Source organism: Cyphomyrmex costatus, unplaced genomic scaffold, assembly GCF_001594065.2.
Source record: "Cyphomyrmex costatus isolate MS0001 unplaced genomic scaffold, Ccosl1.0 scaffold106, whole genome shotgun sequence".
Taxonomy (NCBI): Eukaryota; Metazoa; Arthropoda; class Insecta; order Hymenoptera; family Formicidae; genus Cyphomyrmex; species Cyphomyrmex costatus.
The window spans coordinates 449,476-465,535 of NW_017275019.1; the positions used below are offsets into that span (position 1 = coordinate 449,476).

Genomic DNA, 16,060 nt, shown 5'->3' on the forward strand with positions numbered 1-16,060 from the left:
ATAAATATACATAAAAATTCATTTACAAATACATACATACATTTTATATATAAATTAACCTAAAATTGTTATTTTTTTTCATTCTGGCAATTTAATTGACTTTTTGCCAACAATTTGCACAAATTCGAGATCGTATGATTTATCAAGTCTTGTTAACTCACATTAAATATGAGGTTAGAAATCTGTGTTATGCGATAAGTTTCCACCAAATAAATAAGTAGTAAAGTCATTGTTTAAATATAAAATATTCATATCACTTCAGATTTAGTATCACTGTGTGTAAATGGAAAGCAACTTTTTTATTCGAATTTAATACGTTTTGCACGTTTTTGTCTATTTTGTCTGTTTTATGTATCATTTGTATGTATATATAAACTTACCTTTTTTTAAAAAAAAGGTAGAAAAAAGCGCTAAGGGTGAGTGCTGCTGGTCAAAAAACCATTTAGGCCAGTCCACCAACGTCAATTACTTAATCGACTGTGAAACTGACCAATCACATTTGCTGTTTAGTAGAACCATCTTTAAAAATCTACGTGATATTATCCTTATTTACTTAATTCTAATGACATGTATCATTTGTATAAAAGATTTGATATCAATAGTCGGCGCCAAGTTAAATTCTAATCTTTAAAAACCTACGTGGTATTATCCTTATTATTTACTTAAATCAATGACATGTATCATTTGTATAAAAGATATGATATCAATAGTCGGCGCCAAGTTAAATTCTACCAAATTAAAAAGTAAAACACAAGTGGTACCTTTAATCTTTAAGAGAACCCATATAGTACTATTATTTATTTAAATTCTACTAAATTAAAAAGTAAAACCCATGTGGTTCTATCTTTATCTTCATACAATGAAACCTAAGTATATGCCTTTGTATTCCTATTAAAAGATTTTCCTATTTGAAACCAAGTGACTTAATTCTTCTTTAAAAAAAATTATATCACAATTAATTTAAAAACAAAATGAAAAAAATTTATTTAAATAGAAAAATTTTTTATGTAAAAACACTTCGCGCTGCTAGAGCGAATAAGAAAAACAATGAAAACTATCTAAAAGCTATAATAATTAATACAAATATATATAATAGTAATGATAATTTAAAAATTATAGTAAACATATTCTAAATGCTAGATTTAATTAATAAATATACAGCTTACTTTTCTTTTTTTATGTATTTCACTCGCATATACTGTACGCGAATATATATACAGAATGCATACTTTAACTCTCGTAGTTTCTAATCTCTTTTATACAAAATGTTACATCCATATATAATTTTATTATGATGTTAGTATATATTAGGACAATGGGATGGGTATGGAGTTATGGGGAGAGAAAATTCAAGGGGGATGTAAGATGGAGGCTAAAACTGTTTGATAGTATAGTGAAGGGAATTTTATTTTATGGAGTGGAAATATGGGGGTACAGAAAGTGGAAGGAGGTGGAAGCGATTCAGGAAAAATATCTGAAGTGGACCTTGGGATTGGAAAGGGTTACACCGGGGTATATAGCAAGAGAGGAGTTAAAAAGAAATAAATTAAGAGTAGAAATGGGATGGAGGGCAGGAAGGTTTGAGGAAAAATTAGAGAAGGGAGAGGGAGGGGAAATCGGGATGATGTGCATGGATGAGAAGAGAAAGAGCGAAAGAGAGAATGATAGGAGTGAATGGTCAAGAGAAAGAGTGTGGAGAGGGGGAATTATCTATGGAGAGGAGGTATGAGCGAGGCAGCTATGAATGAATGTGGAGAGAATAAATGGGAGCTTCTGAGAAAAAGAGATATAGAAGTGGATGAACAAGAGAGAGGAGAGAAAGTGAGAGTGTCTAAGTCGTGTGCAAGTTATGGAAGATTGATTGGGGTACCAATATATGTAAGAATGTGTAAAAGAAATGAGGGTAAACGATTGGTAAAAATAGCGAGATGGAGATGCGGGAATGAAGAGAGGAGAAATAAGTATTGGGTGAAGCAGGAGGAGAGAAAGTGTAGACTGTGTGCAAAAGAGAGAGAGAATGTTGAGCATTTAAAGAACAGGTGCGAGTATGTATGGGAGAAAGGGGAAAGAGATGTAGATGTTTTAAATCAGGATGGGAGAGGAATCAGATGGATGGAGATGATAGAACGAGTAAGGGGGGGGAGAGAGAGAGAGAGAGAGAGAGATTTTTATGAAAATATTCTCTGTATTGATTTCAATTATAAAAACGGAAGAAACACAAGGAAAAAAGATAAACAGAATGTGACAAATTCTCTAACTTATATTATTATACGTGTTTATATTGTAATATATATTTTGATTTCTTTGTTAGATGATGAAAGCGGCACTGCGACCGAAGATGAGGAAGACGTGCGCGCGCGAGAGCTCCGGAAGCAAGAAGTATGGTTGACGGTGCCACCAAGCAATTGTGATACTGATACCGGTTCGGAAACAGAGGTGAAGCAATCTCAAGACTCTATAGATCCCGCTATAGTTCAAGAATCACTCATTTCTTTCGAATCCAAAGTAACATCAAAGTCGTCCCCAATTTTCAACGTGAATACAAATGATAATGATCTATCACCCGAGAAAAATACTCTCGGAGAACTGCTAGAATTCTCCAACGAGACAGCATTAGTTTCTAATGAATTAGCTATAAATATACACGATCAAGACAATATGATTTCTACTCATAAAAATGGTACATCTCTTAACGTTGTTTCGCAAGTATCTGAAAATGTAATTTACACAACTGATTCAATGTCTCTTCCAACGCCAAATAATACTAATAATATTTCGGATCAAAATAAATCTTTAACAAATACTACTCTTAATCACTTAGACAAAGAAGATTGCAATTCTGAGTACGAAAGTTTTGTGGACGAAAGTATTCGATTAGATTTAAACAAATTAAATAATAAAATTTACGACGATTGTTCCCAAAGTAATATTCTCGATGTTAACATAATAAGTCTTACACCAAATTCTAATAATTTCAATGCAAATGTTAATGATTTGAGTAGAAATAATTTAGTTAAGAATTCATTAAATTTATCTACAAATAATTTAAAAGAAGATTCCGCGTTAAATAGTTCGGAAGTTGATTTAAAAGCAGTTGCGAAAATTACAGTTGCAGATACTATACCTTGCGTTGGAACAAGCAAGGATTCCAGGGTTTCCGATAACGAAACTATCCTTAATGCTGATGATTTGCCGAGTGTGATCACTTCTTTGAATGGAAGCAGAAATTCTTTATCTTCTTCATCGTCAGAGATTTATCAATCGGTAGAGATGTTACATAGTGACAGTTCAATTATTAGCGATTACTCGGACAATTTAGTGGAATACTCGAAATATAATTTGTCTGAAGAAATATTTAAGTGTGAGGATATTAGTGTTACTAATCAAACCAAGGACAGTTATTTTATTAACAAAAATAGGAATGTTGAATTTATCAATGATAGTAATAATATTCACATAAGTAATAGTGTTATTGATAAGAATGTTGACATGCATTCAATAACTCCAATGCTTAATGCGAGCGTGTTACAAGAGTCGATACACCCAGTAGTAATAGTGACATCGCCATCTCCGACTCAAGAGACCCAGCTTGACGAACTATCTTTAGAAACTTCGAAATTACTGGTTCCCCAAGAATCGCATAGTGATCCGAATTTTGATAACTGTGATAATGCATTCGATAAGCTAAAGCGTGATTTAAAACAAAGAAAAGCAAAGAATAAAGCTATAGAAGATGGAAATAGACTCCGACCACTGTCAACTGAATATGCCCGGTCGAAAATGAGTAAATATTTTACGGAGACTAAAAGAATTGTTTCGAGAAGTCAAGTTCCTACACAAAGTGAGGAAGCTGAGGATATGTCTAATATGAAAATGATAAAGTTACATATTAAGCCCAAGTTATCCAATAAAATAAATGCAGAGGAAATGCTCAAATACTTTAATAAGATCGGAGAAAGAGAGAGTTCTTCAAGCAGTAACAAATCTAAGACTTCCAACATAATCGCTATTAAACAAAATGAAAGACGAAAATTAGAAATTGATATCGAAGAAATGAGCAACTTAGGCGAGAATGACATTGATGTGATTGATCAACAATTTAATCAAATCGAAGAGCAAAGTAAAATTGCAAATTTGGAAGATGATAAGATAGATTCGCAGTTTTATTCGTCAGAATTTGAAGTAGTGCTTAATGACGAAAAGAAAACATTATGCGATGGTTTAGATTTAATAAGAAATGGTCTTATTGAGTCAAATTCTCAATTAAATATGGATGGTGATTCATTAACATCGAATTCTGATATTCCTACATTAGAAAATAAATGTATTTCATATACCGATGCAGATGCAGATATAAATACTAACAATTTCAAGCTTCATACTGCTATGACTTCCAACACATTGACATTGCAAACAGATATAAAAAATAACGTTTATTTTAATATTACAGATGATATAAAAGAACAAGAAAAGATTAATCCAACAGACAACGTTCTGAATAGTGACATAAATGGAACAAATCAAGAAAAGAAAAATAATATAAATTTAAACAGCAATACAATAGACGAAATTAGAGAAAACAGTATAATTAAAACGGATGTACAGAGGAATATTTCAAATAATACAGAAAATGAAGAAAAAAGAGCGAATACAATGAATTTAGATGGAACCATACTAAGTAATGATAGTGATGAAAAACAAACTAATAAAACATATATTTCAAGTGATAACTTGAATAAAAATAATATATCAAATAAAAATTTGCTATTTGAAAATAATACACTTCTTAATGTAAAGTTAAATACTCCTTCACGATTAAATAATAATACGGATAAAATTATCAAATATAATAGATTGCATAAAAGTGATACTAATTTAAATGAAGATACAGCGCGAGTTTTTCTTAAAAGTATTAAGAGTTATTCTAAATCATTATTTGAATTAAAAAATACATTTAAAGATGAGTCCGCAGTAAAAACAAAAATCGTCGAGAGAACAGTGAGTACACCTATGAACATTAAAGATACGATTATAAATAATTTTGCAAAAAATTCTGTTGAAGAAGTTCCTAAAAGATCCGAACGAAAAAATGCGTCTTATGACATTAGTTCTTTTCAAAATACTTTAATAGAAAATCCTAATTTGAAAATTTCTAACACTGAACTCTCTCCGCCTGAAATTCCAGTAAGAAGAAAATTGGCAAAGAAGAACTTGAAACTTCTATCTCGAAATCAAGCTGTTGAAGATATGCCAAAACTACAAAGTCAAACTGTCGAAAATATTTCAAGATTACACGATCAGAGTAGCAATAATGTTTCTACCATTCAAAGTCAAGATGTGGAGAAACTTTCAAAAATTAAGAGTCAAGACGTTAAGTCTATTTCAGAATCAATAAGTCGAGATGTTAATGATGTCTCAAAAATTCACTGTCAAGATATTAAAAATCCTGATACTAATTCAATGGATGTTCAAAAACCAACAAGACGAAATGTCGCAAAATTACAGAGCCGGGATATCACAAATCTTTCGAAATTTAACAACAAAATTATAAAAGATGTTAAAAATACTATGATAGCAGAAAATCGTAATGTTACCGATATATCAAAATTACAAAGTCAAAGCAAAAATGTAGCATCGACTCAAGAAATTCATCATTCAAATTCGCATTTGTTAAATAAACCTGAGGAATCTATCAAATTTATTTCTATGAATAGTCAATCAAAGAAAGACAAGTGCGTAATTTCATGATGTTAATATAATATTTGTGCTATTATTAAATTATTTTGTAATGTAATGCTTTATAAGAAATTTTACTTATATATATATATATATGTTTTATTATAATTATCGAACTTGATACAACTGTTTATTATTTTTTAATATTAAAAGTTTGTGAAGGCTTCTACACTACATAAATAATTTTTAAATTATAAATAACTGAAAATTATTAATTTTTAATTAATAATTATTAATTAATAATTTTCAGTTATTTATAATTTGAAAATTATTTTTTTAGATTATATACATATACTTCTGTATACTTATCTGTTAAATTAATCCATATGTTTTTTTTTAAATGGAGTTAACTGTGTGAGGTTTGCGATTTTACAATTTATAGAGATTTCTGAATTGATAAATTATGTATTTCATAATTTCCCATCTTTAGTGATATTCTAAGATATCTTTAGTAGATATTGTAGTTGTGCAATAATTTAAATTTGGGAAAACTGTGAGATGTATTAATAAAGTAAACAAAAAAAAATACAAGTAAAATTCTTGGCTGATGGTGATTAATTTTTTAATTTTCAATGGGGCTAATTTTTAATCGACCAATTATATAAGGAGCATTGAAAAAAGGTAATCCATCTTGTTGTGTATGAATGGTGTGTTATTGAACTAATTTAGCATTAACATTGACTCAAATCATTAATTGTTTGTGTTTGCTTATTCTAAAAAAGTAGAGTTTGTTCATCAATATTAACTAATTCATTTAAAATTACCACCAGCCAGTACTTTATTAAATGTCTCACCAAGTTTTTGTTATAAAATTTAAATTCATACTCTATGATACGACATTAACTGCGATAAAATATTAGTTATACATATATAAACACTAGTTACAGAAATAACACATGTTCATTCAGAATCTCATTCATAATCAGAATATTAGCATCTATATCTGTCTTTATTCAACTTTTACTAATTTACTAAACTCTTGCTTATATTATTCTAATTCTATATTTATTATAATTTTTATTTATTTAGCACACTTTATTCCGTAGGTTGTATCTTCGGAAGATGCGTCGACTGATGAGAGTGTAGAAAATTCCGCAACTGAGATCTCGACCGACTCTGAGTTCGAGCACGATGAAGCGACTCCGACACAGCATGAGATTCCCGAGATTACCATCAACGATTCTTATGTGCGGAAAACGAGAGGCGCTTATGTTGAACCGAAAAAAGTGCAGGTGAAGAGTAAGATGATCTCTTCGATTAATGGCAACTTGACGCAGGACAAGAAACAACAAAATACTAGCAAGCGATTTTTGGATGACCATATTAAAGTCGAATCGAACAAAGAAGTAAATTGTAACGTGCCAGCTTTTGTTGACACAAATAACTGCACACCGTTGTTAAACCCACGAAAGGGAGATTATCTTTTAAATCGCACTCACTCCACCGGCGGAATCGCTTCGAGGCTCTCTTTAGAATTGAAAAAACGTTATCTACTGGGAGGATCAGCGTTGGGTGGTTCCGTCATAAAATCAGGTTCGACATCTAATGTGGACACGAAGTTGAGGAATTTTACTGATGCAATCTCCCAGCATCAAAAGTTGTTAAATCCGGCGCCGGAACCTAGTCCTACCATGCAGGCATTTCTTCAAGGTATCTTTATTTTTACGGTTTTATATTTTTTCAATAGTTTTTCATTATATTAAAAAAAAATTTCTATATTATTTTATAACATTTCTAATACTCGAAACTTTCCAATGACATAAAACAACATTTATAATATATTAATTACTAAGAAAAAAAAATTGTAGAATGTTATATTATTGAAAATCATCTTTTATGTACATGAATGTATTTTTTTAAGGTACTAGTAAATTGCGAACCAACAATGCATCGCTTTCTCCATTATCGCCTACAATTTTATTTTCACGACAATTGTCATCCGATCACTGCCAAAATTCATCGAATGAAATTGCGAAACCGACAACTTTGATAGAAACATCTACGACGCGACAACTACCTGATTTAGTAAAAGAATCCAGTATTTTGAAATCTAAGACAGCACCCAACATTTGCAGTGAATCATCAATGAAAGACAGAGAATTAATCAACGAACAAGTATTTCTACTGCAAACTAATAACTTGACGAAGACCGCTGTACAGGATATAAAAAGCTCGCAAACTGAGAAAGTTTTACCAAATAACGCGGAAGAAAGTAATGATTTTAGACCACGTAGTCCCCTTCACGAAACGTCTATTGTTGTGCCGCAAGTGGATTGGAGCAAGAAGAACGAAAACAAGGATGTTAGTTCGGGCGATTCTGAGATAGATAGTGATTCATTATCTTCTTCCGATTCTAACGAAGCAATAGAGAACGAACAACTTGTTGCTGTAAATCTTTCGCCGCCTAGATTACGGATTCACAGCACTGATGGCGATCTTTTATTGGATGAAGGAGTTGATCGATACAAGCATTATAATCCCGACGATGGCCAGACTTTCGAGCCAGATTCTATCGAAGTCTCCTTTTTACAGGATCGTCAATTACATGATTCAATTAACAGTACGGATACTATTGAAATGATAAATAATAATATGGAACAATTAGACTTGCGGGATAACAACTGCAGTAGTTCTACTTCTGAAGCTTCAGCAGTGTCTAATAAACAAGATGATTCCGAGGAGAACGACATTACCACTGCAGCATTCACCGAAACAGAATTTTCTGAATGGGCTCGCGACGGGGAAGCTTTGGTTTCTGAAGACCTTCGCGATGTAGAACTCGATATCGATCCTGATTTCATCACTGTGCGAAGGAATAATTCAAAACTATCATCTATATCCGCTAGAATTGTTAAAGAAGAAGATACGCAATTCGAATATTCCAATATTGATCGGGTAATCGATCAGCAAGAATACCCAAACAATAATACGTCAAAATTGTTAGTCAATGGCGAAGATATTAATTATATGGACACTGACAATGAGTCACTACTGGATGACAGCCTTCAAGATGCCTCCAATATCGCGATGCTGAAAAATCGAGGCTACATTGAGTTCGTCAACATCAAAACGACTCTTTCCAACATTCCTGTTTCAACTAACATATGCAATCTACCAATCGCTGATGCACCGATAGCGAGACTCGATCTGGAAAACGACTCGTACGGTGAAGAAGAAGAAGAAGGTTTCAAAGATGCTAATGTGATTGAGATTGATCCAATTACCATGGAGGACGTGATGGGCAAATTAAACGATCCTATTGCGAGCAAATCATCGATGAAATCGGAAATTCGAACTGAGGAACAAAATAAATTTAAGGAGAACACGAAGCGGGAGCAATTAGCAGAAGCTTTTAACAAAGAATTACTTCAATCCATGGAGGAAGATAGTCTGTTACTTGTTGAACCAGCTGAGGATACGACTACTAGTGAAGTCGTTACAGTGCTTGCCAGTCCGATTAATCCTCAGGTATCAATAGTTCCTGTAGAAATGACAGAGAAACACGAGGAGGTAGCCAAGGCGGATTCTAACAATCCAGACTATCTGGAATACGTAAAGAGATTGCAATCTCGAATCGCAGAGTTTAGCAACGCCAAGGATTCCATTGACGTAAGAAAATCAAGACGAAAAAATTCGAAAAGCTTAGCGCAGACACGCACCGCAGAAATGATTACTGAAGAGATTAAGAGTCAAGAAACAATGATTGTAAACGGTAATGGTATCAATTCACCAGCGACCTCAAGGAAACTTGAAGAGATTACAAGAGAACGGTCGAAGCAAAAAGATCTTATTCAAGATCTTCTGATGGATAAACTTGAAGCTCACAAACAAAAGTCAGCTGAAAAAAAGGCCCGAAGAGCTGCCAGAGCTTCATCTTTTACCACCGGACTGTCACCGATAAAACCATCATTATCTAATATTTCTTCCGTTGGAAACAAGTTTGTACCTACTTCTATAACGTCACCATTAAACAGTCCTACTCACACAAGTTTTGGGGAAGCGAACAAGTCGAATCTTTCGATGTCTTCGTACTCTTGTGAACAAATCAATCAAGAAGAAGCCAAAGAAAAAGTCCCAAAGAAGGCAGACGAAAAGTCGATTACTAGTCTAGAAGATGCTTTTAAAACGCCAATTGCACCACCAAGATTGAAAATCGAGGAAGCGAGGAGGACCACTGAAAAGGCCAGGCAGGATGCTCGAGAACGCGCTAGAATGAAAAGCGACGAAGACTTAGGTTTAAGTCCTGAAGACAGAATCAAGGAATTAAGAATGAAGGTGACGCGGAGGCAACTTTCAATGGACGATACGAAAAAGGATGATACGCTGAAGATTGAAAAAATTAAATCGTACAACTTCAACGCAATAGATAATTCGGAGCTGAAATTAAAAATTAGTAAAAGTACCGATAATATGAAAAACATCGCAAAGAAAATCAACTTCCAAAAACTGCCAGCGACTAACGCGAAATCGATGGACGAGATGCTAAATACTGCAGGTCTATCACTTTCGGATAATAATAGTATAATCAAACGGGACAAGAAGCCGAAGGACTCGGAGAGAAGAAAGAGTATTATACAGGCGGTTTCAGATTTCTTCTTCAAAAAGGAAACAAGTCCATCGCCCAATCAGAAGGACAAGTTATCAGTATTTCGACTGACTTCAAGAGGATCAAAAGGAAAAGTAAGAATTATTATGATTATGATTATGATCATCATCATCATCATCATCATCATCATCAATATTATTATTAATGTGTAAAGTGTTCTGAGAAGGAAAACTGTATAATGTATTGTTTCTATGTATAAAACACAGATTGATAAAGCTAGTCCATCGAAATGCAACATGAGACCTAAAAGTGTATGCGAGGATATGCTTGTAGGAAATTTCCTCACTTTCGAAAAGCCACCGCCTGTGCCCCCACCACCGCTTAATTATTCTACATATACCACTCAAGTATCAGGTATGACTTATACAAGTATTGTTATCATTTTACGAGAATATGTTGTAACATTATTTAAATTTCAGAGTATATGCATCTGCTATATGCACATTATACTTTTTGTGATGATAAATACATAAATTATTTGATTTTATCTTTGCAAAATAACAATTCTATTTTTTGAGTTATATTTTGTATGCTATATTTTAAATTTTAATAATTCTTATATTAGAAAATAGAAAGTGATGTATTGTAATGTAAGGCTAAAATCTCTTTTATATTTATATCTTTCTTGTTAATTGTTTTGTTAATGATGTAAAGGTACAAAATAATATTGTATTATAATAATTTTATACTTTTATATTTTAGATGACAGTTTATCGGATGATGATACTAAAACAACTGCTTTATCAGCGTCATGCATGCAAAAAGTTACGGCAACTGAAGAATCGTGCAATAGCGTTTCACGTAAATTAAAGACTGCTAAAAAAGTAGCTAGACAAGCACAATTAAAGAGGTAAGACATAATATACTTATGTTATATTTGAATATAAAGACTAACGTTCTAAAAGATAAATAAGCATACTTATATATGCTTGTAGTGTAATTTTAATTAAAAAATTCTGCTAAATTAAATATATTTTAAAGATTACGAATGGCCCAAGAAATACAAAGGAAACTGGAAGAAACTGAAGTGAAACAAAAGGAATTAGAAAGCCGGGGCGTAAGTGTCGAAAAAGCGCTGCGTGGTGAAGGAGGTAATATAATATTCTTTACATATACATATATATCATATCTTAAAGTTTTTAATTTTAATCTTTGTTATTACAGTTTATAAAATTAGTATAGATTAAAATATGATATTTTTCTTGTATACCTAATTTACTATTATATGTAATTATATATATGTAATTTCTAATTTATTTGATTTGATCTATATATTAATCTTGAATTGCTTCTAATTTAAAAAATTAAGTAAAAAATAATTGCTACAGGTTTAATTGATAAAATGTTTTTTTTAATATTTTATACATGTGTGTATGAAAAGAAATATAATCTGAAATATTTAATAATTTCATTTAGATTCCTCCAATCGTGAAGAAGCTGATTTGCTTAGGGAATGGTTTGATCTAATGAAAGAACGTACGGAACTGCGTAGATATGAAAAGGAACTTCTAGTGCGTGCGCAAGAAGTTCAATTGGAAGATCGTCATGAACGATTGCAACATGAATTGCGTGAACGATTAGCTGACGATGGTAAATATTTCTAAATTTTCTAATTATTAATTTATTATTTTATTGAATTGTTCAAAAAGTTTGTTTCAATTTTCTAAATCAAAATTGTATATATACATCTTCGTAAAAATTAACGAAATTTAAATTAAACAAAAAAAAAAGGCTAAAGCTTGAAATCTTTATTTTCGGAAGATTACTATATTTTTTAAGCTTTTGTGAGTTCACAGTAATTTTTACATATAAAGAACTGCGAGCTGAAAAAGATAAAAAATTTTCTGGATTTTTCACATGCCTAGAATGTTAAGAATAAATATATTATTTCTTAGCATAAAATTTTTAGATTATGTGTATATAAGTACAATTGTTATATAAATTGTAATGTAATTTTTCACAGATGATAAGAAGACTAGTGACGATGTTAAAAAGGAAGGAGAAATCTTGACGGAAATGTTAGAAATAGTAGCAAAAAGGGATTCCTTAATCGCCCTATTAGAAGAAGAACGACAAAGGTGGTGTAAATCATCGTACTTGACACCTATTACTTCTACAAATGCATGTTATGTCCATATTTTTAATATTACCTCTCACAAATCTGAGTATTTATCCTACATTTTCAAATTGTTAATTATTTTATTTGTTTATATTTTCTCAATTTATGTAATGGAAATATTTATTAATTGTTATCAGAAATTGTTAGCATCTCTTTATATAGATTTTTTTTTATAGTAATTGTATGTGATTTTTTGGAGTAAGAAAATAAAGATGTAAAAAGTTATATGTTATCACTATTTATACATATGTAAAAAGAAGGAATAAGCTAATAATAGAATGTGTTTAAAATTATTTTTTAAATCTAAATGTTTTTTTTTTGACAGAAGCTAGAACGAGTGTAAATATTTTTAAAGGAAAATGATGATTTGGAATACATTTTTATGAATATACTGTTTCAAAACAAGTTATATATAGTATTTTTTTTTAAATTAATACAAATATATTTATTTCTCTTTTAGATATCAGAACGAAGATCGCGACCTCGAAGCTCAAATGTTGGCTAAAGGCCTGAGATTAACACCAATTAAGAAATGTGGTCCTAAATATTCAGTCTAAGGAAGATACGCTTCTGTACATATATTTTCCGCTACAATTTTTTATTGCATGATAACACCAGAAGAAAATTATATATATATAATACATATATACATGTATGTGTATATATATTGTATATATATATACATATATATAAAATATTGTAAATATTTTAGGTGAGATAAAAGAATTTGAAGAAGGTAGAAAAGACTCGTATATGCCTAGAATATATTTCTGCCCATTTTCAATATATTCAATATATTTAATAAACATATCTTTTTTACAAATATTAACATTTTTTATTTTATACATAAATTTGATTTGTTACATAAACGTGAAATTCTGCTCCATCGTCATATTATTTAGGGTACGTTCTATTTTCACACGCTCACTCGCTATAAGCATCAGTTTATCCTTAATCAATATTAAACTCAAATATTAAACAAGGCTAAATAATGCTTACAAGTGCTGTAAGCGCAAACGCACCCTTGATTGTAAAATGCGCGCGCGCTTGTAATCACTAAGTGTAACATAAAATAAGATTTTATTATAAAATGTTAGAATGAAGTGACTGGGCATAAATGAATAACTAGATTTAATTGTAAATTTTCTTGCAATTCTGAGGTAATTTCATTAGTTTTTAAAAAATAAAATGAAAAATTATAAAATAGTTTTCTTTATTTTATTTTTAAAGAAAAAAGAACCAAATTATATTTTATAATTCTAGGGTAAAAATCTCTTTAAACGTTATGTGCAAGATATTTTTGAAATTTCATATGTATTTTAACAATATGGTAATGCAACCAAAGGATGTAATTTTTTTTACAGCTATTTATATTTGAAATACAACAACAAATAAGTTCTTGCAATGATAATATATTTTGATGAAGGGAGCAGGAAAACGTTTATGTATTTTCTGTATCAGTGTGTAATACTCTTTAAAAAAAAACACACAAATTTAGACAGTGAGATCAATTTTTCGATAATGGTGACAGATACAGCTTCGAATTTTGAGGCTGTATTGAGAATAATTGAAGATCTTGTGTTATTTTGCCACATCTATCGCTGTTTTTAAAATAGCTTTTATTGAAATCTATGCGTAACTTTGTCAAAGAATGTATAATATGTACATATAGATACGTACACACGCACAACACTTAAACCCGTGTAATGCTAATATTATTTTCGCATTACTATGAGACTGAAAGTACTAAAATAATCAAAATACAAAGTATCTTTTATTTCATTATTTATCGAGTCATATCGGTAATAAAAAAAAAAAAAGAAAGAACGGAAAGAAGCGATTCATGAAATTCTTAAATATAGCGTAAAATTGAATATTATACATATTATATTTGAGAAATGTTCGTTTTTTAAAAAAGTTTGACGCACCATTTGATGAAACAAAATTTCAGCTTTCAGAATTTGTTTCTTTAATTGCGTTACAATTTTTAATGGAATTGTGGGTAATTAAAATCAAAATGCTCCTTTTATTTAATATATTCGCTATAACTTAGTAACTAAAAATTTTAGAAGCAATTAAAAAAAATAATTTTGTGAGGAAAGTTTTGAGCTTTTATATTAGAAAGTCGAAAATATTGTAAACTTTCTAAGCACGTGACAAGTCCATAAAGTAACAAAAAAAATTTTTTTCAGTATCAGTGCACCCTTCGTCCTGATGAAGTGAACGGCAGGCATGGTTCACGAAACGTTGGCATTAATAATGAAGAAAGACACGGCGATAACCCGCAAACCTTCTGGTATAATTGAAGAAAATATCCGTAAAAGCCTCAAAAGCGTAATAAAAAAAAATTTTTATTTTATCTTGCTCATAGTTTTCTATGTATAAAATTACTAAACTCAAAAAACATGATGACTTTTTAAAAATAGAGATTTTAAGCTTTAAAACTTGTTAAATTTAAGTTTTGTTCATTTTTAACGAAGTTATGGCTGCTATTAATGTAATACGAAAACCGGATTTGATACTTAATGGTCAGTATTCGTAGTCAATTCTTATATTCAAGACTATCTTAAGTTCAGTCTTGAGATGTCACGAACCAATTGAGACTAAATTATTGACATTGTAATCGTATGAAAATCTCCAAATTGATTAATGTCAATAATTTGGTAATGTAATATCAATATTTTGGTCACTCCAGCATCCCTTCTATACATTACTTAAAACAATCTTAACATAATAATCGACTATGAATACCAGCCAATGACCTAATATTGAGTTGAAGAAAGTTTTTATATGTAAACGAATCTTTATTTTACAATATCTTCGTTAAAAATGAATGAAATTTAAATTTAAAGAAAAAGGGTTTTAAAACTTAAAATCTCTATTTACGAAAGATTACTATATTTTTTAGTTTGGTAATTTTTATAAAAAACTATGAGGTGCAAAAGATAAAAAATTTTCTTTTGCAGCTCACACGCCCAAAAAAAATTTGCCAAAATTTTCGACTATTTCGTGAAAGCTAGAAGCTTACTCTACAAAATCATTTTTTTTTAATGATCCTACGATTTTTTGTTCTTGAGTTATTCGCTAGTTAAGTACAGGGACAGTCTGATTTTAATACTCATTATTCAGTTAAAAATCATCATACCTTAATTAAAGAAACAGATTCTTAAAGCTGAAACTTTGCTGTATTGAATGATATAATTGCGAAAATTTCGCAACAAATGGTGGATTGTGGAAGGGTTTTTTTTACATACATATATGTAAAAGGACTTTTTCCAATCTAATATGAAGAGTACACGTTCGGATCGATCAGCGCTATTTGTGTCATTCTATCTTCATCAATTATTAAATCTAAAACAAGAATGACATAAATAGTTGTTAATTGCGTCTTCCCGGACACATCTAAAGTGAATCTTACCGGTGTTTTGTTTCAAATTTTTCCGCGCATTGCTCTGATTGGTGAAGGCGAGGGAGTAGCCACCCTTTATTGCACCGATGGTGCGAACGGTGTAAAATGGTGCTGACGCGCGCTCGCAGCGGCGCACAGCGTCCAGCGCATCAGCGTCAACCGTCACCCGCGTTTAGTCGATGCGCGCAGT

The 16,060-nt window shown here is 30.9% G+C and overlaps 1 protein-coding gene across 1 annotated transcript; it reads left to right on the forward strand.

Moving 5' to 3' along the window:
• The first annotated feature begins 1,425 nt into the window (after positions 1-1,425).
• Positions 1,426-13,076, forward strand: LOC108775101 (protein-methionine sulfoxide oxidase Mical). Its single transcript, XM_018541387.1, has 10 exons — positions 1,426-1,501; positions 2,312-2,436; positions 6,783-7,386; positions 7,598-10,416; positions 10,549-10,696; positions 11,045-11,192; positions 11,324-11,433; positions 11,759-11,932; positions 12,306-12,420; positions 12,922-13,076. The coding sequence occupies exons 1-10, from the start codon at positions 1,426-1,428 to the stop codon at positions 13,016-13,018; spliced, it is 4,416 nt and encodes a 1,471-aa protein (XP_018396889.1). The 3' UTR covers positions 13,019-13,076.
• The last annotated feature ends 2,984 nt before the right edge of the window (positions 13,077-16,060 follow it).

What these genes read in the sequence shown, in the direction of transcription:
- LOC108775101 (XM_018541387.1), top strand. Translation starts at nt 1,426, where the DNA reads ATGGGGGTACAGAAAGTGGAAGGAGGTGGAAGCGATTCAGGAAAAATA. An exon ending in ATACCGGTTCGGAAACAGAG is followed by an intron (nt 2,437 to 6,782) that starts GTGAAGCAATCT and finishes TTTATTCCGTAG; the next exon opens with GTTGTATCTTCGGAAGATGC. An exon ending in AGCGCTGCGTGGTGAAGGAG is followed by an intron (nt 11,434 to 11,758) that starts GTAATATAATAT and finishes AATTTCATTTAG; the next exon opens with ATTCCTCCAATCGTGAAGAA.